General features: G+C 43.8%; 1 protein-coding gene across 10 annotated transcripts in view; it reads left to right on the top strand.

The window, feature by feature from the left end:
- RELCH (RAB11 binding and LisH domain, coiled-coil and HEAT repeat containing) overlaps nt 1–25,773 on the top strand; it is a 403,047-nt gene that overhangs the window by 93,374 nt on the left and 283,900 nt on the right. For 9 of the 10 annotated variants that reach the window (XR_004538476.1, XR_004538477.1, XM_033934993.1 and 6 more), the window contains 3 exons: nt 1,743–1,937; nt 13,957–14,048; nt 22,636–22,950. Coding sequence is in view for 8 of the 10 variants with exons in the window: in XM_033934993.1 (XP_033790884.1) it covers nt 1,743–1,937; nt 13,957–14,048; nt 22,636–22,950 (602 nt within the window). In the remaining 2 variants the exon portion in view is untranslated. The remainder of the gene's footprint in view (nt 1–1,742; nt 1,938–13,956; nt 14,049–22,635; nt 22,951–25,773) is intronic. The other variant, XM_033934995.1, reaches the window with a different exon arrangement.

The following is a 25,773-nucleotide window of genomic DNA, read 5'->3' as shown; positions in this document are numbered from 1 at the left end:
TTACTCAGAATACCCCGTGCTTTTAAAGAACAGTACTTTTCTGTGTAACTCTAGTGCTAACCTCTAGTAAACAATAATATGTAGACAATTGATCTGTCCTGAAATATGAGGGCTGTTCAAAAAGTATCAGACAAATAAAGCTAGGGAGGCGTGGTTTGGTGCACGTATGTAAGCGACCCTAATGTGCATGCTTGAATTTTTTCCCGCCTACAGAAGCTGTCAGTCGTCGGCACACCGCCGATGAGTGAAGAAGTGTAAGCGAGCACCGTCGGATTTTCATTTTTGACAAAATGACAGAAAAAGTTGAACAATGCTACTGCATTAAATTTTGTGTAAAGCTTGGCGATTCCCAAGTGGAAATGATCCGCAAGATTCAACAGACCTTCGGGGACGAAGCGATGGGCACCACACAGATAAAAGAGCGGTACAATCGCTTCAGAGATGGCTGCACATCAGTGGAGAGTGAAGTATGTTCTGGTAGGCCCTCAACATCCAGAAATGAGATCATCATTGACCGAGTGAGGACCCTGGTGATGCAGGATTGTCGAATCACGATCAGAGAACTTGAAGACGAGGCGAGCATCAGCATTGGATCTGTTCATTCCATTTTGACTGAGGATTTGGGCTTCAGGAGAATTTCAGCAAAGTTTGTGCCAAAACTGCTAACGATCGAGCAGAAGCAACTCTGTTTGGAGATCACACAAGATATGCTGGAGACTGTGAACAGTGATCCCAACTTCCTCAGCACAGTGATCATTGGAAGTTGAGTCCTGGGTTTATGGGTATGACCCAGAAACCAAGTTGATGTCTTCACAATGGAAGCATTCAACATCCCCGGGCCAAAAAAAATCAAGGCAGGTCTGCAGCAATATCAAAGTCATGCTGTCTTCTTTGAATCCAGTGGCGTGATTCATCACGAGTACGCACCACACGGCACAACCATCACCAAGAGGTTCTGCATCACCTTCTTAAAGCTGTGAGAAAAAAACGGCCGGACCTGTGGGCAGCGGGCAATTGGCAATTCCATCACGATAACGCACCTGCCCATTCTTCACATTTGATACGGAGTTTCCTGGCCAAACACAACACACTTGCAATTCCTCAGGCTCCCTACACTCCCAACATGGTTCCGTGTGACTTCTGGCTTTTCCCCAAGCTGAAAAGGACCAGATTTCAGTCAAAAGAAGACATCAAGCAGAATGCGACGGACCAGTTATGAGCAATCTCAAGAGGCATTCCAGCACTGCTTCAAACAGTAGCAGATCCATTGGAAGAAGTGTGTGGCAGCCCAACTTTGAAGATTAGTATAAGACTGTTGTATCTGAATACGAGTATGTTTTATGAATAAAGGTCTGATACTTTTTGAACAGCCCTCGTATGTTTAGACTTGATTGTTGACCTAGGCCAGGGGTAGGCAATTCTGGTCCTCGAGAGCCAGAGCCAGGTCAGGTTTTCAGGATATCCACATTGAATATGTATGAGATGGATTTGCATGCATTGCCTCCTTGAGATGCAGATCTATCTCATGCATATTTATTGTGGATATCTTGAAAACCTGACCTGGCTCCGGCTCTCGAGGACTGGAATTACCTACCACTTTGTACTCATATTGATGACATTGTGTAAATTGGCTTTGCAAAAATTATTGAACAAAGATTAAGTTGGCAATTAAAAACTAAATTAAGGGACTAAAAAAAGCAACGTTTGATGTACAGTAATTATGTTGTTTCATGTTCCCTCAGGATTTTGAGCTGTGGGATGATGTAGGTTTGAATATTCCAAAGCCTCCAGATTTGTTACAACTGTATCGTGACTTTGGAAACCATCACATTGCTGCAAAAGATGTTGTTGATATAGCAGTTGGTGTAGAAGAGGACTTAGGCACTATTTCTACAAAAGAGCCTGTTTGTGCTTTAGAAGAGATACAGGTGACAGAGGTAAGAGATGGAAAACTGAATCATTTAAAGCAGAATTTACATTTCACTTTCTAAATTTCATACGAGTAAGGCTGAAATAATATATCAATATTTTTACCAAAGAGCTTTATATGAAAAATAGAGAATGAGTAGTAGTAGTGTTTACATGACCATTTCTATCCTTTCAGTATGGGAGCAGCTGTGGAGGCCTGTTTGTCTTAACCCCTTGACTTCTACAGTGTTTGCAAATTCCATGATGGCAGGAATCTTCTGGGGGCAAAAGTTGCTATTTTTATTAAAAGAAAAATGTATTATGATTTGAGTACTGAGGCAAGCTGTGTCTTTTTTTTTTTTTTTCCCTCCAAAAAAGTAAATGTTTTCAATAAATATTTGGTCAAATATACTCATAATTTTCTAGAACTGCACCAAATCAATGGAAATAAAATGCTTTTGAGTGATAATTATATCCAGCCCAAGAGTTTCTGATACCTCTGTTGAATCTTCAGATGAATGATCCCCCGTCCTTCCCCCCACATCCATGTGTTGTCCAGCATTTCCCTCCTTCCTCCTACCAGATTTCTTTGATCAGCTAATTTTGGTCTGTTAGTAATGCCTTCTTTTCACTAAGTTTTTCTGGATATCGCTAGAGATTCTTACTTTAGCATTGCCTCACCCACTTTTATCTGTTGAAAAGCATGTGCTTCAGACCTATTTAAATTTGTCAACTTTACTAGTTTCTGAGTCTTTAGACTTGGTAAGTTCAGAGAATTTAATAGGTTGGGATTAGTTTCAGACTTTGAGGGAAGTTGAACAAGTTATTCAGTCTATTAGGTCTTTTCCTATCCAATTGGATGTAATTCTGTGTCACATTCTCTTGCTTTGTAAAAAGGTAATTGCCCCCTTTGTCTTTCATGTCTTGAATGCTTCCTTAACTATTTATTTATTTATTTAATTAATTAGTTTTCTATCACATTCTCCCCAAAGTGCTTAGAATGGGTTACAGGTTAAATATACATAATATACAGTTAACAAGTTATGATTCGCCATAATGACAGTACAAGTTTTACGATACAAGTAACGGTATTGTGCCAAACTCTTTGAAGGAGGCTATTGTAACACCTATTTTAAAGAAAGGTAAATGTGATGCTAATGATCATGCAAGTTTCAGACCTATTTCCAACTTACCATATATGGTCAAACTAATTCAAAAATCAGTTTTGATTCAGCTGACTGAGTTTCTTGATAAAAAAATAAAATTTTACATACTTGTCGGTCAGAATTAATATTTGTCAGTCAGAATTTCAAAGTAACCACAATACAGGATTTTTGTTATTAGAGATAACGGATACCATTCTAACCAATGGAGATTTGGGGCTTGATACTCTTTGGTTTCAATTGGATCTAATTGCAACATTTAACACTGTTTCTCACAATAAGTTAGACTTTCTGATGTAGGTATAAAATCAACAGTTCTCAAATGGTTTGCATCCTATTTCACAAGGCAATATTGCTCAGTACATTGGTAAAGCACTCTGTCTCCTAAAGGGTCTTATCTCCAACTCTCTTTAATTTGTACTTGGAACCTCTTGTGAGACTTCTGGGGAACAGACTTTCATTTCTTTGCAAATGACATCCAGATCTTTATGTTTTTGGATGACAACCAAGAGGTAGCTGTGTCTGACTTTAATGTCAGACTTTGTCAAATAACTGACTGGCTGTCGACAAACAATCTTGTTTTAAATGTTAGTAAATCTTCAGAAACGTGGATTTCTCGGAAACAGGGTTTTGAAAGTTCTGCCTGTTTTAAAGGATCAACAACTTTCTATTTCTTCTCATTTAGTTCCTTTGGGTATGTGGTTCAATTGAGCTTCAAGTTCCAAATTAGCTTTGTAGTAAGATCTTGTTTTTATCACTTACGCTTGTTATGTCAATTAAGATCCCTTCTGACCAAAAAGAATCTGACCAAATAAATTCATGCCTTCATAACAAGTCATCTTGACTATTGTTATGGTCTTTTTCTTGGTCTTAGTAAAAACACTCTGCAACTTTTGCAGGTTGTTCAGAGCACTGCAACTAGATTTCTTCTGGCGGTTAAAAGGTATGAGCATATTACCCCGGTTCTGTATGTCCTACACTGGTTGCCTATTTGTAAATGATGGAATTGAAATTGCTCTGCCTGACGTTCAAACATGTACATCGGTTAGCCTGAATATTTGTCAAATAAATTGTTAAGATATCTATCAGCTAGGCCTGTGCGTTATTTGCAAAGGAATCTATTTAAACTGCCAGGTTTGAAATTAATTAAATTGTCATCTACAAGAAGTAGGGCTTTTTCTTATGCTGGCTCAGCTCTTTGGAATTCATTATTAAGTAACTTTCATGGCAATTTCTCTAACCTTTTGTGAGATGATTAAGTAATTGATATTTTGAGGACTGTTTGATTATGATTTAAGGTGTAGACTGAATTTTATTTATTTGATCAGTTTTTTTACTATTGTAATTTTTTTTCTTGTGACTTATTTATATTGTAAATCGCTTAATATCTTGTTGTCAGTAGCAGTATATCAAATTAATCCAATCCAATATCTGGGGAAAGAAACAGCACATAGAATGAAATAATATATTGAAACACTATTTCTGATATAAAACTTCTGAAACAGTCAAGTTTTTAAATGTCTCCTAAAGAGCAAATAATCGGCAGTTTTAATATTCTCAGGCAGCTTGGTTGACCTCTTTGTCCGCGCGCATTTGACTTGCCACCCTTTATAGTTTGTCTGGAAATAATGGACACAATAATTTACTTGTATTGCTTTCCTTTATCCCCTGTGAACTGTAGTAACATTTGATTTTTATTATTAATTTTTTTTTAATCATCACATACCTTGAAGAAATGACCAAATCATGAGTTTTATCATCTGACACAATTCGCTTTTAGGGACCTATTTCTTTAACTTTTTATTAGCTCTTTTTGTGTTTTCATTTAAAAAAAAAAAAGGAAAGCATGTTGAATCCTTTTATATCTTGTTCTCACTCTCTCGGTTCCTAGTTTTAAATATTTTGAAGTGATAGTGGACTCTGCTCTTCTCCGAGGACAAACAGGCATGATATTCTAACATGTGGATGATGTCATCCACGAAACCCAGTACAGACAGCCAAAAGTGTACTATTGCTAAATCTTTAAGACCACCTGTACCGTATTCATTCCGGTGCCTTCCCGTCCCAAATTGGCTTGCAGGACCTATAGTTCTTAGTTTTCTGTGGAGCTGCAAAACTGTTTTTGTGTGTTTGAGTTCTCTCAAAGCGCATCAAACATTAACCTTTTTTTGTGCCTTTCCTTTGTTGTTGTTTTTTTTTTTTTTTTGGGGGGGGGGTTCCTATAGTTTTGTCTTAATATTTTATTTCCCATTGTATTGCCTTGTTTTTGGTTAAAACATTTTTTTTTTTTTTTTTTTTTTGCCATGTTCAGATTTTTGGGCCTTCAGACACTTTTCAGCCCCATCCCTTACTGAGAATATCGGCACTTTTTTGGTTTGACATGTACTCAACCTCCCCAGACCATTGAGCCCTTTGACTTTGTCAGCAATTTTTCCATCAATGTCTAAGGTGCCTAGCAGCTTCAAACAGTGCACTCAGAACAATAGGACCATTTCAAGTACTGATCTGCATAACTAGTGTATACAGTGCCTAGGTCCTGATCATTAAGATATTTCATGCACACTCTGCTCTCATGTGCAGAAGAGGTCACTTAAAGCCAGATAATTACAATTTGATGAAAAACATTTTGGTACAACTTCAGCGACATTCCAATCCTGATGCTTAACAACATGCAACTCCAGCATCAACACCGTACTGGCTGCGTCAACCTTTCTCTCTACTTTCTCGTCTTCAGTGCTACCAGCATCAAGGGAACCATGTAAGCCTTTCTAACATCTCGCCAACAATTTATTAAAAGCCAGAAAATATACGGTAATTTCCCAGACTTCAGCAGTGTCCATTGCAATGTGCAGGCAAGCTTGGCTCTGAATCTCGGAATTAAACATCAACATCCAAGATCACCTCTCCAATACCTCATATATAGGAGATGATCGTTTTGGTGATCTTATTGAAGAGGCTACAGGAAAAAAAATAAAGCTTCACAAACAAAGTCATCATGACTATATTCCAGTACCTCTAGACGCTCTTCTTACTATGCTTCCAAGCATCAATATAATCAACCATCTACATCATCTCATCTATCGACCACAATCCAAGCACCAACAGTCCTTTTGATTCCCTCTTAGAGAGAATAGCCAACGTCTTCCTCAATTCCTCCGGATCTTCCCATAGGAGGCAAACTCCACCACTTCTACCATTGCTAGACCCTCCTAACATCAGACCAATGGGTTCTCCAGGTGGTGACTCAGGGTTATATGCTGCAGTTATTATGAAAGCCTCCGACCCATACTCTGAGAGTATCTCAACTTCCTCCAAAAGATCCTCCTTCACCAAGAGCCCTCAGCCCTTGTTCAGCTCAGTACAATTTATTTATTTGTTTTGTTTTCTATCCCATTCTTCCCAAATAGCTCAGAACATATGACAAGTTCCTCTGTAGGAAAGGGGCTGAAGGTTCTACCCCAAGTATTTCCGTACTTGACTCTAACTTATCAATGACAGATCACGTATCCAAACTAGTATCATCCTCCTTCTACTACCTCCGCTAGCTAAAAACCATATGTGCGTACTTCTCAGAACCCAAATTTACCCAACTACTCTATGCTTTTGTACTATCCCGCGTAGACTATTGTAACACTCTACTAGTGGGTCTGCTTACCAAAACTTTCTCACGCCTCCAATGGGTGCAAAACGCTGCAATCTGCCTTCTGAAAAACCTAGGCATCCGTGACCATGTTACCCCTGCATTAGCATCAATGCACTGGCTGCCCTTTCAAAAACACTGCGCTTTCAAGGCCCTGGTCCTCACTTTCAAAACTTCCATGAAACAATTCGGTACTACATGAAAACTAAACTACAAATCTATTTCCCAAAGCGACTGCTGAGGTCCCAAGGAGAAAAACAACTGACCATACCTCCTGGCTGCTCCCTCAAAACTGAAACAGCCCGCAAAAGCTCCTACTCACATTTCATACCCAGACTTTGGCACACCATCTTTTAGATCATTAGATGGACTCTGAAACTTCAGGAAGGCCGTGAAAACCTTCCTCTTTACAAACTCAGCACCTTAAAGTCATTCACCCAGAAATGCCACTCAGTCAACGCACCTACGCCACCTAATCTCACCAGATGCTACTTAGTGCATATGTTTTATCGTCTATATTGTAAATATATAGTGCATATGTTTTATTGTCTATATTGTAAATTATTGTCATGTCTATATTGTAATTTTTGTAAATTATGTCATCTGTCTTGTCCCAATTATTATGGATGTGCTTTGTAACTCGTTCTGGGCTCCTTTGGGAGGACGGGCAAAAAAAATTGAATTAAATAAATAAATATACCAAGAAAGACCAGATGTCTCCGCCCAGTTCTAGACCTTCGAGCTCTCAACAAATACTTGATGAAAGAGAAATTTTGCATGATCTCTCTGGGAACACTCTTACCATTATTGGAGAAGAAACAATTGGCTCTGCTCTCTAGACCCCAAAGAAACATACACTCACATTCCAATCTTACTTCCTCACAGGATATAACTTCCTTTTTGAGTGGGTTCATGTCATTTCCAGTAAAGGGTTCTACCCTTTGGCATAGCCTCGGCACCAAGAGTTTTCACGAAATGCCTGGTGGTAGGGCTGCAATCATCAGCTCATGCAAGTTTCATGTATTTCTTTATCTAGACAACTGGCTAATCAAGGCCTCATCACAGCAATCGCAACAGACTCAGCATGCCATTGATTCCACACTTATTTGAAATCAACTACCAGAAATCACATCTTCAACCAACTCAAATCTTGGGTGTTCATAGGAGCTCTTTTGGACATGACACAAGCTCGAGTTTTTCTATCTTAACAGAGTTGACAATCTTATCCACCTGTGCCAGAAAGTCTCCTCTCTACCATCATTATTTCACAGCAAATATTACGTTTTCTAGGTCATATGGCATTGACTGTTCACATCACTATGTTTGCACATCTCACCTCAAGAATGCCTCAATGGACTCTCCTCTCAGTGGACTCAATCCACTGGTCTCTTTCTCAACCAATGCAAGTGACCTCAGAACTTTCAGTCAATCCAGTTTGTGAATACTTCAATTCAATCTCTCCAGAGGCCTTATGTTCCTGCCTACAACACATCAGAAGATTCATGAAGATTCTTACCATGGATGCTTCCATGGTAGGCTGGGGAGCCCACCTTGATGGACTCCTCATGAAAAATTCTCCACATTAATATCCTGGAGCTCTGAGCAATTTGCAATGCCTTCCTCACCTTCAAAGATCACCTGCAGAATCAAGTAGTTCTCAATCACACAGCAGTTCAGACTTGGTTCTCAGGGTTCCACAGACTTACAGGCTGTTGTTTTATGATGGTGAACATTGAGATAGACATGGGACAAGGCCCTGTAATTCCATACCACAGGGAGTACAGGCCCATATCCCCCTTGCTGCCCTTGACTCCCTTCACTCCAGACAAACCAAAAAATTGGCAGCCTGATTTATCTTCATTCCCTTCCTTAAGAAGAAGAGGAACCATTAGCCTGTCATTTGGCTATTTCGATAGAAAAAATGTTTCCATTTCATTGACTTTATCAGAGGTCCTGGGCTTTTCTAAGGGCTTTTTAACAGAGCTATCTGAGGGAGACCCTATTGTAGAGGGTCTTGTGGGACCCCTGAAGCATTTTCTGCTTTATAAGGGACTCTTCTACATGATGTTAGCAGATTTGGAGACCCCCAGATGGGATTTTGTATGAGGTCTTTCTGAAAGAACACATGTTAAAAGCTGTTTTATGCGGTCTCAAGACTCTTCGAACCTGGACCTAGGCCACAGCAGCCACTCAGGAAGTGATGCATTGGATGCGGGCCCATTTGCACCCCTTTCAGTCAGCATTGTCAAATTGGTCACTGGCCTGTCAGGATTTTTATTGCCATATCCTGCTCTTGGCCAAAGTATTACATTGTCTGCAGTGATAAAACAGTCCCAGTCATCTGCTTGGGGGGGAAGTTCTGTTGGACATGCCAGACTGAGTGTTAGTTACCACCAATGCAAACCATGTCATCTGGTGAGATCAGTGTCTGGGCAACTTGGTACGTTATGCTGGTTCCCAATGGAACCTCATAGTCTATCACCTGCCTGGAGATCTGGGCAGGAAGGCTGGCACTGGTGAAATTCCTCCCCCTAGCACAGAGGAGCCTGCATGATGGTGGACAATGCCACAGCAGCATTCTCTGTCAACACATTGGGTGGTACCAAGAGTCAGGTGGTGGTCTTGGAGGTGACAACCCTTTGTTGATGGGCAAAAGCGAATCTTCTGGCCCTATTAGCAGTCCACATAGCTTGCAAAGACAACATACAGGTGGACTTCTTAAGTTGATTGCTGCTGGATCTAGGGATTGGAAGTTGGAGTAGGCTGTCTTTTAGCTCCTACTGGACCTGTGGAGCCTACCAGCCCTCAATCCTATGACCTCCAGCAGCAATACCAAGAAGGAGCACTTCTTCAGTTGCCAGACATAGCCTTCCAGGGGATAAAGATCGTTGTTCAGCAGTGGTCCAGGGAGAATCCATTGTTTTGGCTTTTATTTACCCTAGCTTCTGTTGGCTGAATACTGCGCAGGATAGTGTGACATCACTTACTGGTGTTTCTGATCATGGCCTCAGAGTGGCCTTGAAGGCAGTGGTATGTGAATTTGGTTTGCCTGTTGGTAGATGGTCTGCTTTCCCTGTCCAAAGGATGAGACTTGCTCATGCAAGAACCGGTAGAAATGTGGAATCTGGGTCCCTTGTGGCCTACTGTTACACCGTTGAAATGTGGCATTTAGTGAGGAAAGGCTTTTCACCTGCCATGATCTCCACCTTGCTTAAGGCCTGCAAGTCCTCCACTTCTGTGGCTTAAGTCCAAGTTTGGAAGGTCTTTGAGAGCTAGTGTGGCCAATATTCACTTCTCCTTGGAAGATGAAGATTCCTAAGATTCTCAGGTTTCTCCATCAATGGTCCTTCAACCAGGTGTTGTCCTGATCTAAAGGTTCAGTTATCAGCCCCCCACCCCCTATATTTCTAAGGTAAAATCCTGAACCTTTCTCTTGCCACTAATGAGGGTATTTCTTACTTTTTGAAGGGGGCTGTTTTCATTGTCCTGTCCATCTCTGGGTTTTAAATTTTGTGGTGCGTGTTCTCTCAGGTCAACCATTTGAGCTTCTGAATTTGGCCTCCCCACAGGACCTCACTTTGAAGATGGTCTTCTGGTGGCAATTTCATCATCCAGGAGTGTTTCAGAGCTTGAGGCTCTGTCTTGTTGGGAATCCCCTATCTCTTCTTTTTGGAGGATTCAGTATCCATCCACACTGTTCTGTTCTTTTTTATTCCCAAAGTGATCTCCTTTTCATGTTAATCGTGAAGTATGTCTGCTTTCCTTCATGGGTGGGGGATTGTTCTCTACTGCTACTCCATAGAGCAGGGGTGTCCAACCTGTGGCCCGAGGGCCGCATGCGGCCCCGTGAAATATATTGTACGGCCCTGGTCGAGGGCGATGCAGTGTTTTACTCTGCTGCTCCAGAAACATTTTTTTCGGCCAATGCGGCCCAGGGAAGCCAAAAGGTTGGACACCCCTGCCATATAGTTTTGCCTAGATTCTTGTGGGAGACAAATGAGAGTTCCCTCTCTGATCATCTCTTTGTTGTTTTCCACTGTTCTAGAAAGGATCAGGTGTCATCCAAAGCTTCCATTGCTCTTTGGATCAAGGCAACCTAAGTTTTCAGGAACAAGAGATGGCCTCTGGGATTGAAATCTCACTTGATTCAGGCATAGGATATCACTTGGGCAGTTTTTCTGGAGGACATTTATCAGGCAGTGATGTGGTCATTATTCTCTTCTTTTTTTTAAAGCATTACAGATCGGATGTGCTAACCAGAGCTCATTTGGATTATGACAGAGATGTTGTTCAAGGGATCTTATCTTACCCTACCCTGTGATCCTTCTAGACATAACTGTTAATTTCCTTTCATTTGTACCATCCTTAGCTCCTCCCTCAGAAGACTGGAATTGCCAGGATTCTTGGAGATCTGTCTTTCCCACCTGTGGTGTTCAAAAAAAAAAAATCAAATTAAACAAATATGATTCATTATAGCTGCAGTGAATGGTGGGACATGGGTGTGTTTTATGGGACTATCTTTTGTTTTGACAGAGGCATTCTGGTGCTTTCCACTTGGCACCAGCAGATTATACCAGTGATGTCACTGAGAAAGTTCAGTTTCTGTACCTCTGCTTCAAATGTTTTCTTCTATTTTACCATTTTATTGTAAATTGTTTTATAATGTATATTGGTTTTTTTGTTGTAAACCTCTTTAATATTTTTTATGCTAAGCAGTATCAAATAAATAAATCTTATCACTCCCACTTCCTGCTTATTAAGGATAGTACAGCCAAACTAAAGGAAGGGACATTAACAGGTATGAATAAACTTAACCTTATTTTGAGGATCTTTGGTGCTTCTGTTGAACAGCTCTTCACAGGAGCTTGAATCTTCAGTAGTCCTCATTCTGTCAAACATCATATGCAGTGGTACCTTGGATTACGAGCATAATCCGTTCCAGGAGCATGCTCGTAATCCAAAATGCTCGTTTATCAAAGCGAGTTTCCCCATAGAAAATAATGGAAACTCGCATTGATACGTACCCACCCCTCCATCCCCCCCCACCAGATAACCAGCACCCCCCCTCCCCATGCAAACCAGCACCCCCGCCCAAACAACTTAAACTTACCCCCCCCCTCCGTCTAGCACAGGCACAGATCGTGTGCCTAGAAGATCTTCCGGCTTCCGACTTCTGCCTGCCTGCCTTGAGCATGCATCTGCGCATGCTCAAGGACTTCTAATTCTCCCTCTCGCCGAGATGCATACTCAAGGGAGGCAGGCAGAAGCCGGAAGATCTTCTAGGCACACGATCTGTGCCTGCGCTAGACGGAGGGGGGGGTAAGTTTAAGTTGTTCGGGTGGGAGTGCCGGTTTGCGCAGGGGGGGGTGCCGGTTGGAGCGAGGGGGCCTTTGCAAGCGGGGGGGAGCGATGCCAGTTATCGGGGGGATGCTCGCAAATCGAGTCAACACTCGGTTTGCGAGTCAAAAGTTTGCTGAGTGTTTTGCTTGTCTTGCAAAACACTTGCAAACCGAGGTTTGACTGTATTTCAGTTTTCAAGTCCCCAAAATGGTCCACATTTCAATACTTTCTCTTAAGCTATTGATGGCTAATGCAGTGAAATAAAATTTAAGTGTATGGTGTGAGTATGTGATGTTTATTCATGCAGGATATTGGATAAATACTTCAGCTTTTTTTTTAGTTAGTGTCACACAGTATGTAATTTAAAGGGGATATTAGGATTATGCAGTGTCCCCAGTATTTTATAATATATCATTATTTTGTGCAGGTTACAGTAATACTGTATATACTCTAATATAAGTCGAGACCCCCTTTTCCCCCAAAAAAGAAGGAAACATGGTTGACTCGAATATAAGTCGGGCTGCTTAATATTCAAATGTCCTGCCCTGTCAGGCTCTGCACCCAGCCACCTTCCATCCTCCCCTCCCCTGTCAGGCTCAGCACCCAGCACTTTCCATCCTCCCCACCCCTGTCAGGCTCTGCACCTAGCACCCTTCCATCCTTCCCTCCCCTGTCAGGCTCTGCACTCTCCCTCCCAGGCTCTGCCCTCTGTCCCTCCCTCTCTGCCCTATCTTCCTACCTCTGCCGATCTGGTGGAGGTGCAATGGGTCCTCTGCCGATCGTTGGTGGAGGTGCATCGGGCAGGAGCAAGCTTTCTGACCTCCTGCCCTGCTGATAATTGGCTGCATAGATCCACTTAGTCCAAATCAGCGGCACGAGCAGTAGCATGATTTGGCACTGCTTCTCAGCGCTGAGTGGCTTCCTTACTGGCTCCCGCAAATTCTTGCGCTGTTGCTCTGCCGCTGAGATGGACTAAGTGGATCCGCGCAGACGGTTAGCAGCGGGGCAGAAGTTCAGAAAGCTTGCTCCTGCCCGCTGCACCTCCACCAACGATCGGCAGAGGACCCGCTGCACCTCCACCAGATCAGCAAGGGTAGGAAGATAGGGCAGGGAGGAGGAGGGGGCAGAGCCAGGCTGCGGCGGCCTTAAAAAATTCTGAGAGGGGTTATTGACCCGAATATAAACCAGGACCCCCATTTTTGGGCCAGTTTTTTGGCTCAAAAATCCCAGTTTATATTAGAGTATATATGGTACATAATTTATTCAAAGGACAGAGAACAATAACAATTCTTCACATTTACAAATAAAATATATCTTATAGAGAACTCATCAACAATTCATCCCTCCCACCTTGATAAATTGTTTAACCTTAAAAACGGTTTCTTCAAAAAATATTTTGGTCCCATTCTAACTGTAGGATTTTTGTATACCATTTGCCCTGATAGTTTAAGTTTAAAAAAAAAAATCCCAAAAATTTACAAATTACGTGCCTCTCATAGAGACACTCTGTAGTGATATTACTTATATTGTGTGTATACTTTGTCGTAATTTTTATATGGGTTAATATCACCAGCTTAATTAGATACTCATTATAATCCTATGTAGGATGATGTTTCAAAAAAAACCCTAAAAACTAGGAGTTGCTCAGACATGAAATATAACTGGCAATAATGTAGGGATTGGTATTAAGAGGTGTGTGTGCGAGGGGGAGGATGGTGAGTGAGATGTTCAAATGTATAGCCAATGAAACAGTTAACAATACAGAAGGAATCAGTACAGATTTTTAACTAACAAATGGATCATATAAAAAATATTACTGGTATACAGAAATTACATTTGATAATTTAAACTAGCAGAATTGTGGCTAAGATTTTTTTTTCCAACTGTTTTTGTTCTCTTCTTTAGCAGCAAACAATAATAAGTAAGCTACAAGACCAAATTATGTTATTGGACAATGAGAAACATTCGTTGATAGAACAACTCAGAAAGTTTGAAAGGTATGTGTTTAAAATGAGATAATTCTTTCTTTTTGCTTTTGATCCTAGTTGTATATACCAAGTAAGAATTAACTAAGCCCAGTGTGTGTGTGTGTGTGTCATAAGAACAGATTCTATTTGTGTGACATTTCTTGCATTTCATTTTTGCCTTCTAAAGCCAAAAGCTGTTTTCAGCTTTTTTTCTTGTAATTTACCAATGCTTATTATGAATACAAAAACAAGAGGAAAGCGTTGGAAAAATAACTAATTTTTCATAATACAATAGTGTTGTATATACCGCAATTTTCTGCAAAGAATCTATACGGTTTACAATAAGAATTAGATCAAGTTTTGGAAGTTACATTACTAGACAACAAAGTTTTTGCTTTTTCAACACTTTTGGTTGTATCTTACAGATTTTTGACTGCTGATCATGAAAATCATGTTTAAAGTTACATATCATGTACCGTTTTAACAAAAAGTACATTTTTACAATTTCTTGTTATACTTTCAGACTAATGCAATTAATTATCAACCTAATTCTTAATATAGGCCTATTGCTCATGTTATACCTTGCTGGATATAGTATGGGCATGTCCAGGTGTACATTCAGGGCAGATTGCATAACATCCATGGAAATGATGCAGTCTGGGCATGCTTGTACATGGACTTGATGGATGCTGCCTGAAAAGGCTATATAAAAGTAGTTCGCTTACAGGGATAATCGTAATTATGTGTCTGTCAGTTTGGATGTATTTTGATGCTGGTATTGTCTATGTAAGTAACTTAATTAGTAAGCCAATTAATTATTAATTGCTATGAGATGATTTGTGACAGCAGAAATGTCTCACCGATGTCGCAACAGCTGTGATGCTTTCTGCTACATTTGTGGTAAGTACATGCTTAAGCCTCAAAGACACACCATGATTTGACTTGTTAAGAAAAGTATATGAGCTGTACTTCGGTTGCAAGATTGGTGATCAAGACAAACCATGGGCTCCTCATATTTGTTGAACAAGATGTGCAGTCAATCTTAGAACTGGCTCTGAGGTACTTGGAAGTCAATGCCATTTGCTATTCCAATGATATGGCGAGAACAGAAGGATCACTTGACAGTCTGTTACTTTTGTCTGACAAATGTATCTGGTTTCTCTGGTAAAAATAAGAAATCAATTAAATACTCCAATCTTCATTCAGCTATGAGACCAGTGCCTCATGATGACAGTCTTCCAGTACCGAAGCCACCAGAGAAATGAAGCTTAAATGAAACTCACAAAGAATCTGCAATGCACTATCCAAGCACTGACAGTGACATTGATCCTGATTTTGAACCTTGTATTTCTGGTGAGCCTCATCTTATAACACAGTCAGAATTAAATGACCCGGTCAGGGACTTAGGTTTGTGAAAAAAAACAACAGAATTATTTTGCTTCAAGACTGCAGGGGTGGTGTTTGCTCTTGCCAAGTTTGAAAATTTCTGTCTTTTTTTCAAGCCACCAAGATGATTTAACAAATTTACAGAGGTTGAAAACCTCTGTATGTGCACTGACATTAAAGGGTTGTTCACAGCTTTGGGTTGTACTCATGACCCACAGGAGTGGCGTCTTTTTATTGATTCATCAATGTTAAGCCTCAAGACTGTTTTGTTCTACAATGGCAATATCTACCCATCGATACCTATTGGCTATGCTGCACACATGAAAGACAAAAAGCAGAAGCACACCTCGCCTTCGAGTATAGACAGTCAAACAAGGAAGGAAGCAAGGAAGGTGTCTTTTCAACCAATGATAAGTCTTTATTGAAAAGGTAATGGTCCCAACAAGGATCCCTGTTTCGGCGTATAAAAATGCCTTCCTCAGGGGGCACTACACTTAAACCACTTAAATAAAACATGTATGAAGATCAAAGGACAGAACAATGTTTAAGCAAATAATGATAACATTCTAAAACTGTAGGTGCATAAAACATTAAAACAGCAATGTAAAAAAGAAATATATATAACATAAGGGAGATGCAGATGAAACAAAATGAAACCATACATACTGAAATGAAGATACCATGCTTGAAACACGAATGAACAATGTGGATAGGGTAAGGATGATAGAGATAGAAACACAAACCACGAGGAAGTAAGCTCTGAACCAAAAATAAGGTAGCAGAATTAAAGGCAGAAATGCACTGAGCTTAAAAGTGTGCAGAAGCCACACAAAGAGTGACACTATAACGGATCATGCTTAATACTGCAGTACCTTTGAGTGAAAACGCTGAAGGCACAAAACGCTAAAACAAAGAATGAAAAATAACATCCAGAAAGAAGAGGACCTATCGCATCGCTAAAAACAGGGAGAACAAATAGAAAAATAAGATAAGAATAGAACAAAATAGAGATTTCAAAACACTATAGAAGTGAAAGTAAAAATGGTGCAAGTGACGCGAAGGCTTAAATGCAAGAGCGTGAGTAGTCACATGACTGCAAGTATCAGAGCGATTTGAAAGGAAAAGGTGTGAAAGTCGTGAAAATTACAAAGAGATCACATGACAGGACAGGGGAATGTAAAAAAGTTTGGACATTAACCTTGAAATGACTAAACAGAGAAATATGAGAAACTGAGGAAGTTCTTCTTCACCCAGAGAGTGGTGGAGAGCTGGAATGCTCTTCCGTAGTCTGTTATAGGGGAAAACACCTTCCAGGGATTCAAGACAAGGTTGGACAAGTTCTTGCTGAACCAGAACAAACGCAGGTAGGGCTGGTCTCGGTTAGGGCACAGGTCTTTGACCTGGGGGCCGCCGCGTGAGCGGACTGCTGGGCGCGATGGACCGCTGGTCTGACCCAACAGCGGCAATTCTTATGTAATGTGAAAAAGTGTGATGTACACATTGATAAAAAAAGAAGTCAAAACATAATGCTAGAAAAAGTAAAACCAGACATTAGTCTAAACGGGAGTGAAAGGGGAGGTAAGCTCAAAATGAACCAACAAATGCATGGAGCGTCAGCTGTGAACTAAAAAGGCTGTATATTTATGCTAAGAAACATTATGAATGCTGTACTTCAGACGCGCTAACCAGCACATGTGAAATCAAAAGAGGTAAAAAAGGGAAAACCCTGGAAAGAGTACCGTATTTTCGCGGATATAACGCGCACCATTGTAAAATGCGCACAGGGGTATAGCGCGCAGAAATCACGATGATATGTACAAAAACTTTTCTATACCGCGCTCAGGCATATAACGCGCATGCTGCCCGACTCTCCTTTCGCCCGCCCTGACTTTCCGTGCGCTGTCCCGACTCTCCGTTCACCCCCCTGACTTCCGTGCACTGCCCTGACTTTCCGTGCGCTGTCCCGACTCTCCGTTCACCCCGCCTGACTTTCCGTGCACTGTCCTCCCTTGAAGTCCTGTCCCCCCTTGAAGGTCTGTCCCCATCCTGAAAGCCTGATGCCCCCCCCGACGTCCGATACCTCCCCCCCCCCCCGGCAGGACCACTCGCACCCTCACCCCGAAGGACCGCCGACTCCCCAACAATATCGGGCCAGGAGGGAGCCCAAACCCTCCTGGCCACGGCGACCCCCTAACCCCACCCCGCACTACATTACGGGCAGGAGGGATCCCAGGCCCTCCTGCCCTCGACGCAAACCCCCTCCCCCCAACGACCGCCCCCCCCCAAGAACCTCCGCCCGTCCCCCAGCCGACCCGCGACCCCCCTGGCCGACCCCCACGACACCCCCACCCGCCTTCCCCGTACCTTTGTGTAGTTGGGCCAGAAGGGAGCCCAAACCCTCCTGGCCACGGCGACCCCCTAACCCCACCCCGCACTACATTACGGGCAGGAGGGATCCCAGGCCCTCCTGCCCTCGACGCAAACCCCCCTCCCCCCCAGCCGACCCGTGACCCCCCTGGCCGACCCCCACGACCCCCCCACCTCCCTTCCCCGTACCTTTGGAAGTTGGCCGGACAGACGGGAGCCAAACCCGCCTGTCCGGCAGGCAGCCAACGAAGGAATGAGGCCGGATTGGCCCATCCGTCCTAAAGCTCCGCCTACTGGTGGGGCCTAAGGCGCGTGGGCCAATCAGAATAGGCCCTGGAGCCTTAGGTCCCACCTGGGGGCGCGGCCTGAGACACATGGTCGGGTTTGGCCCATGTGCCTCAGGCTGCGCCCCCAGGTGGGACCTAAGGCTCCAGGGCCTATTCTGATTGGCCCACGCGCCTTAGGCCCCACCAGTAGGCGGAGCTTTAGGACGGATGGGCCAATCCGGCCTCATTCCTTCGTTGGCTGCCTGCCGGACAGGCAGGTTTGGCTCCCGTCTGTCCGGCCAACTTCCAAAGGTACGGGGAAGGGGGGTGGGGGGGTCGTGGGGGTCGGCCAGGGGGGTCGCGGGTCGGCTGGGGGGGCGGTCGGAGGTTCTTGGGGGGGGGGGGCGGTCGTTGGAGGGAGGGGGGTTTGCGTCGAGGGCAGGAGGGCCTGGGATCCCTCCTGCCCGTAATGTAGTGCGGGGTGGGGTTAGGGGGGTCGCCGTGGCCAGGAGGGTTTGGGCTCCCTCCTGGCCCGATATTGTTGGGGAGTCGGCGGTCCTTCGGGGTGAGGGTGCGAGTGGTCCTGCCGGGGGGGGGGATGTATCGGACGTCGGGGAGTCGGCCGGGCAAGAGGGCTTGGGCTCCCTCTTGCTCCGATCGTGGATGCGGGTGCGGGTGGGAGCGCGTGCGAGCGGTCGTTCGGGGTGGGAGTGCGAGCGGTCCTGCTGGGGGGGTGAATCGGGCGTCGGGCGGGGTGGGAACTATGTTTAAAAACTTTTCTATACCACGCTCAGGCATATAACGCGCGAGGGGTATGCGCGGTACGTAAAATCACGTATAACGCGCGCGTTATATCCGCGAAAATACGGTAAGCGCAAACATATGAAAACATAGAACTGCTGTTAAAGCATATCCAGTACACAAAGTACAACTGGAACATCTGTGGTGATCTTAAAGTAGTAGCTCTGCTACTTGGAATGCAGCTTGGATATACCAAGTACTGTTGTTTGTTTGTGAAAGGGACAACCTTGCTAAGGAGTTGCATTACATTCAAAAGAACCGGCCACTCTGTAAGAATTTGGTTCCAGGACAGAAAAATGTGGTGCATGAACCATTTGTTGACCCGACAAAAGATATTTTTGCCTCCTCTTCACATAAAACTTGGACTGATGAAAAATTTTGTAAAAGTGATGAACAAGGAAGGCACGTCATCAATGACAAGAGATTTGAAGATCTGTTAGTCGGGCCAGAGAAAATCACCTGGAAAGCATTTAAGGATGTCGTTGAGAATTTTCCTGGAAGTTACAGAGCACCAAGCTATATTCAACTGGTTGACAAACTTCTTAAGATCATACAAAACCATGAAGTGCAGCATGTCACTGACGATGCACTTTCTGCCTTCACACTTGAACATTTCCCTGCAAATCTTGGTGCAGTTTCACGAGGACATTGTCACTATGGAAAAATATGTCAGGGCAACTAGAATCCATCAATGCTGGCTGACTGTTGGACACGGCAACAAGATGCACCGGACACTGAGTACAAATGAAAATCATCAGGAAAACACTTTAGCCAGGGCGAACTATCACAGCATATCAGAAACATTGTGCATTAAAACATGTTATAGTCAATTAAAGATGCCATGGTGTTTCTCAAAATTCCTACGTGATAGTCAATGGGAAATTATATTTGTGTTTATTTTGAAGGGGTTTATCATAATCACCAGTTTGTTTTAAGGAAGCAATAATTTTTGGAAAAATTTGTTGTCCAGTGTTATTAGAGTGGGAGGTGGTTGTTGGGAGGAAGCGGTAAAGATAAGAGAGTGGTTATAGGGAGAAAGAGGTATGTCTTTAGTTTTTTTTCCTGAAGTCAAGATATGTGGTGGGTTATCTTGGTTGTATTGGTAGTTTGTTCCAAATGTGGTGGCTTGGTATTCGAAGGTAGCCTCAAGCATCATCTTCAGTCTTATTTGTTAAGGTGATGGGAGGAGTAGTTTGAAGTGTTGTGATATATATGAATTGAAGAAGGAATGTGGCACTTAACATCAGCTGTTAGTCCCTCTGAATTTTCTCCATAGATTGCTTTGTGAACCATGCTTGTATTTATTTTTCTTTAACTGACTACCTTGTTATCCTCATCTCCTCACACGGGGCCCTATTGCGCTTCAGGATCCACTTTGGTCTTATGACCTGGCTTTTGAGTGTGCAGCCTTAGTTTGCAGGGGCTATTCCTTGGCCGTGATTGCCACCCTTCTCCGTAGCAAGAAGGAGTCCATGGTGGCAGCCTACGTGAAAGCTTGGAGATATTATCAAGCGTGGTGCATCTGGAAACTCAAGGATCTGACTGGTCCTTGGATGTGGGTAGGATTCTGTTGCGATACTTAGAGGTCACAATTGAGTTTTATGTCTCTGACTATCTGTTTGTACTGGTGGGTCCTGCCCGCCAGGGCAAGGCCGGCTTCCAAGGCCACCATTTCCAGGTGGATATGTATAGTTATTTCCTCATCTTACATAGCAGCCAGTAAGAAGACCTCACTTTCAGTGTGGGCACATTCTACCAGAGGTGAAGCCTCCTCTTGGACACAGTTGTTGGCAATCTCTTTGCATGCTTTCACCAAGTTTTACAGGATCAATGTGGCGGCCAAGCAGGATGCTGCTTTTAGCTCCTCCATTTTGGCAGCAGGCTCATCAGTCCCACCCTGATTCTGTAGGACTGCTCTGTTACATCCTACTAGTCCAGGAATACTGAGATTGTACAAGAATGAAAGATTAGATTCTTACCTTTACTAATATTCTTTTTTGTAAATCCACGCTCTATTCCTGGAACCCGCCCTGTGAGTTGCTGATTTGATGATTGTCTGCCTTTGCAAGTACTGGTAAACTGGATTTCTGAATTATCTCAGGATAAGCAGTCAGCATATTTTCACATATGGGTGACGTTGTCCACGCAGCCCCGGTATGGACAGCTGCTAAATCACTCTTGCGCTTTAAAAACTTTAGAAAGTTGTTACTGACCGCACTACGCAAGCGTGAGTGCCTAGCCGTCCAACTTAGGCGCACAGCTCCTCAGTTCAGTTTTCTGCAGAGCTTCGAAGTCATGTGTGAAACGTTCTATGTTTTATTTTGCCTTCCCACACAAGTGTTTACTGATTTTTCTTTCTTATTATTATTCTTTTCTTCTCTTTATTTCCTGCTGCAGCCATTTTTCACGGCAAGGCCTTTGCCTCCGCCTTCGGGTTTTGATTTGGCTGAGGCGGTTTTCCCTCCCATGTCCTGCCCATTAATTGGCTTTAAAAAGTGCGGCAGGTGCCAGCGCACTATTTCCCTAACTGATCTACATAAGTGATGTATCCAGTGCCTTGGCCCGGACCATCACTTGAAGTCGCTGTTCAATGCTTCAGAAGCATTCTATAAAAAGCCACCTTTTACAACAAAGACTTCTCTTCGGTACCATGGATGCGTCACAGGTACCTTCGACACTGTCTAAGCCATCGACTTCAAAAGCATCACCATCGTCTGAGGTACCCACTTCCATGTCGGTGTCGTCAGGTAAGCCAGGTAAGAAGTCACCAGATTCCCAGACGGTGTCTCAGGCCACTAAGGTATCGAGTGTAGTCGTACCAGCGAAACAGAGAGCTTTGATGCGGCTCGCTTCAACTTCAAAGGGTGCATCGTCATCCATGTCATCCTCTCCAGATCGAGCCGCAGCACTGTTGATACCGGCGTCCAAGCCACAGGTGTCGGTGCAGGCTTTTAAAGAGATGCTTGATGCTCTCTTTCAATTGGAGTTTGTCACCCCCATGTCGGCTTCTCCAGTACCGGTCCAGCCTGAGCCCCATGTGAGATGCAGGTACCACCACTGCCTTATCAGTACCGCAGCAATCTCGGCACTGATCATCGTCATTGAGTCATGCTTCTAGGCATTGTTCTTCAAGGTACCAATCTCCTTCTACAAATCATCGATCTTCAAGACATCGATCTACTTCTGGGGCTGGGCAGCAGAGTGTTGGAGGGGAGGAGCTACCTTTTTTTCTCCTTTCTGTTTTGTTTTGACCCAGATAGTTATAAGGGTTTCCAAAACAAACTCTATACAACCTCTTAGAGCAGTGACTCCACTATTTCTCAGGAAGTGGTTGCAAATTTTTTTGTAGTGGAAGCTGTTGTAAACCCAGAGGTAGAATCTACTTGTGGTATCACTGTAGCCATCAAATAAGGTGGAACAAAGCAGGGAGAAGTATATATGAAAGTCTGTTTTGTAGGGTGTACTTTAGAATGGAACACTTTGAAATACTGAATCAGTCGTTGAGAAGTGCTTCTTTTTTCCACATTTCCAAAAATTCTTGAATTTGTATGAAAATATGCTTTAAATGACAAATTAATGAGCCATAGAAAAGGTTAGCTGGCACATTCTTATTAATCTTAATGCTTTCCTTCCTTTCTAAAATAGTTGTTTAATATTTGATTCATTTACATTTTTATAAAAAAAGGTAAAGAAAAATGGAAAACTCATCTACTGTCAAAGCTTGAATTTTTGTATTGTATCTGTTTCTTTTCAGATTAAAAAAATACCTTAAATTCATTCTCTTGTTCTCTTTTCAGTGAACTAGATGCTCTCAAGAAGCAAAATATAGTTACTCCTGTGGTTAGTAATGTAGTTCCTGGTTCCTTGGATAGGGTGCCATGCCAGTATTTGAAAGCTAGTGGACATTACCTTGATATCAGTTCTTCTGATAGCGATAACAGAAAATCTGAAGAAACAAAGAATTCTGTAATTGCTGAAGCAGCTGAAAGTGAAATGGACTTCAGGGTTCCTACTGAGGAAACACAACACCCACTCTTCAGAAAGCAAAGAGAGAAAATGACAGCTATTCCTCAAAACAGTAAAGATGAAGTACAATTTGATAAACCTAATAGGTTAGTAATTAAAATTGTGGGTTTATGCATTTGTAAAAAAATTGTTGTACATGATGAGCGTCCTATACAGTCCTGTAACTCAGTTGAACTGAATTTTTGTGACTTGTGAAAACCATGAATACTCATTTTATCACCAATTTTTATAGGTAGAGAAGGGGTGAATTTTCAGTGGTGGCATAACTGTATTAATTTGAACTCTGGCATCAGTATTCATGCTGATATTTAGTGTCACTACATACATAGAGGGGCATAATAAAAAAAAAAACGTCTAAGGCGTAAGGCCTTAAACGTTGAAAGTAGAAGCAGGGAAAATGTCCATAATCAAAAAAAATGTCCAAATGGAGATTTTTTATTGATTATGGCCTGCCTCTACATTCAGCTTTTTAAATGCACAGACCACCATTACGTCTACACTTATACCCCCACGACGTCTTACACTTATACCCCATAATGAACCAAAAAAACGCATAAGCCCCAAACGTCCAACACAAGAGCTTTTAGGCGAAGGAGGAGCCAGTCCTTCGCCTAAAAGCTGGATTCTGTAACCGGTGTCTGTCAAAAACAACACCGGTTACATCGGGGCAGGAGGGAACCCAAGCCCTCCTGGCCCGTGGCACCGACCCCCCCCCCCCCCCCTGATTACGATCAGGCCAGGAGGGAGCTCAAGCCCTCCTGGCCTCTCGCCCCACCACCCCCTTACACGATCGGGCAGGAGGGAGTCCAACCCCTCCTGCCCAGGCAGACCCCCTACCCCCACTACAATACAGGCAGGAAGGATACCAGGCCCTCCTGCCCTCGACACAACCTCCCCCCCAATGACCGCCCCCCCTGAACACCTGATCTGGCTCCCCGTCAACCCATCCCCACCCCCAATCCCACCCCCCATACCTGTAAAATGTTGGCCAAACCCACCCGTCCGGCAGGCCAGCTGGCTGCAGAATGGGGCCGGATTGGCCCAGGCGTCTGAAACCCAGCCCACAGGTGGGGCCTAAGGCACCTGGGCTAACCAGAATAGGCCCAGGAGTCTTAGGCCCCTCCTGTGGGCATCTCTCCTGCCGCGATCATTGCTGTAGGGGATAGGCAGGTTGCTGGGCCACTGAGCTGATCGCAGCAGCCACGATCAGCTCAGCGGCCCCTTTTTCAGCACTTAGACCTATTTTGACTTCGTCTAAGTCAAAACGTATGTGCCAATTAGGCAACCTGCCTAAGGTTTTGGTTATACCTGCTGCACGTCTAGGTGTGGGTCGGCCCACCTCCCGCCCACCGCCCGCCCTTTCCCCTCCTCTAAACACGCCTCTTTTCTCTCTGTGCATTTAGTGGCAGGGGAAAGGCCTAAGCTGGTTTTAGATACGTCTAAAACCAGCTTTGATTATGGGTACTTGGACGATCAGGCTTTTTGATTGTCCAAGTAGCCATTTATGCCACTTTTTAGACTTTTTTTTTTTTATTATTATGAACCCCATAGCCTATGGCAGGGGTGCCCAATACATCGATCACGATCGACCGGTCGATCGCTCGGGTAACCTCAGTCGATCGCGGAGCCATGCGGTTTCCCTTCTCTTTTTTTTTCCCCTCCTGACCGGCGTCCAATTAATCCGCCTCTTGAAGAATGCCTTCTACCGCCGCTCCTGCTTTAGAGGGGGAGGGTCATTCGGGAAGTGCTGTGGTGTCTGCGCATCCCTTTACCTAATTTTAGGAGGGAGCAGCCTGCAGAGAGGATCGCCAGTACTTTAGCGATCCTTGCAGGTTGCCATAGGTCTCAGGAGCTGTCTTCCTTCTGCCGCGGTCCCGCCCCTTCTCTGAGTCAGAGGCAGGATTGTGGCAGAGGGAAGACAGCTCCTTAGGCCTATGGCAACCTGCAAGGATCGCTAAAGTACTGGAGATCCTCTCTGCAGGCTGCTCCCTGCTAAAATTAGGTAAAGGGATGCGCGGGAGGACAGGGAGGAACACGCAGGCCTTCGGGGGGGGTAGTCTTTCGGGGGGGAGGACAAGCCTTTGGGAGTGCAGGCCTTTGGGGGTGGGAACAGGCAGACCTTCTGGGGTGGGGACAGGCAGGCCTTCAGGGGTGGGGGGTGCAGGACTTCAGAGGAGACAGGCAGGACTTCAGGGGTGGGGTGCAGGCCTTCAGGGGGGACATGCCTTCGGGGGAAGAGGGCCCTGGTGTAGAAGGGAGGGAGGGAGGTTCAAAGAGATGTGCATATGTTGGACTTGGGGGGGAAGAAATAATAGGTCTAAAAACAGAGGAGTGGGAGAGAGATGGTGGACAATGGGATTTAGGGAGGGAAGGAACAGAAAGGGAAAAAAGTTGGACACAAGGGATGGTGTGGAGGGGGGATAGAGATGCTGGATAGGAGGGTAATTGGGAAAAGAAAGGGAGAGATGGTGGACTCTGTGGTGGTGGGGAAGGAGGGAGAGATGCTGGATGAAAGGATAGTTGAGAAAAGGTAGATCTGTGAATGGAGATGAAAAAAAGGAAAGATGCCAGACTTCCAGGGGAGAGAAGGGAAACGGAAGGGGAGGAGAAAGATGGAAGATGGATGGTTAGCACGGATAAAGAAGAAAGAAGGAGACCCTGGCAAGCAAGATATCAGAAGACAACCAGAGCCTGAGACCAACAAAATTTGAATAATGACCAGACGACAAAAGTAGGAATAATGATTTTATTTTCAATTTAGTGATCAAAATGTAGCCTTTTTGAGAATTTATATCTGCTGTCTATATTTTGCACTATGGCCCCCTTTTACTAAACTTCAATAGCAGTTTTTAGCGCAGGGAGCCTATGAGCATCGAGAGCAGTGCAGGGCATTCAGCGCAGCTAGCTCC

The sequence above is a fragment of the Geotrypetes seraphini genome, chromosome 2, assembly GCF_902459505.1.
Source record: "Geotrypetes seraphini chromosome 2, aGeoSer1.1, whole genome shotgun sequence".
Classification (NCBI taxonomy): Eukaryota; Metazoa; Chordata; class Amphibia; order Gymnophiona; family Dermophiidae; genus Geotrypetes; species Geotrypetes seraphini.
This window is presented reverse-complemented; position numbering and strand designations above follow the sequence as displayed.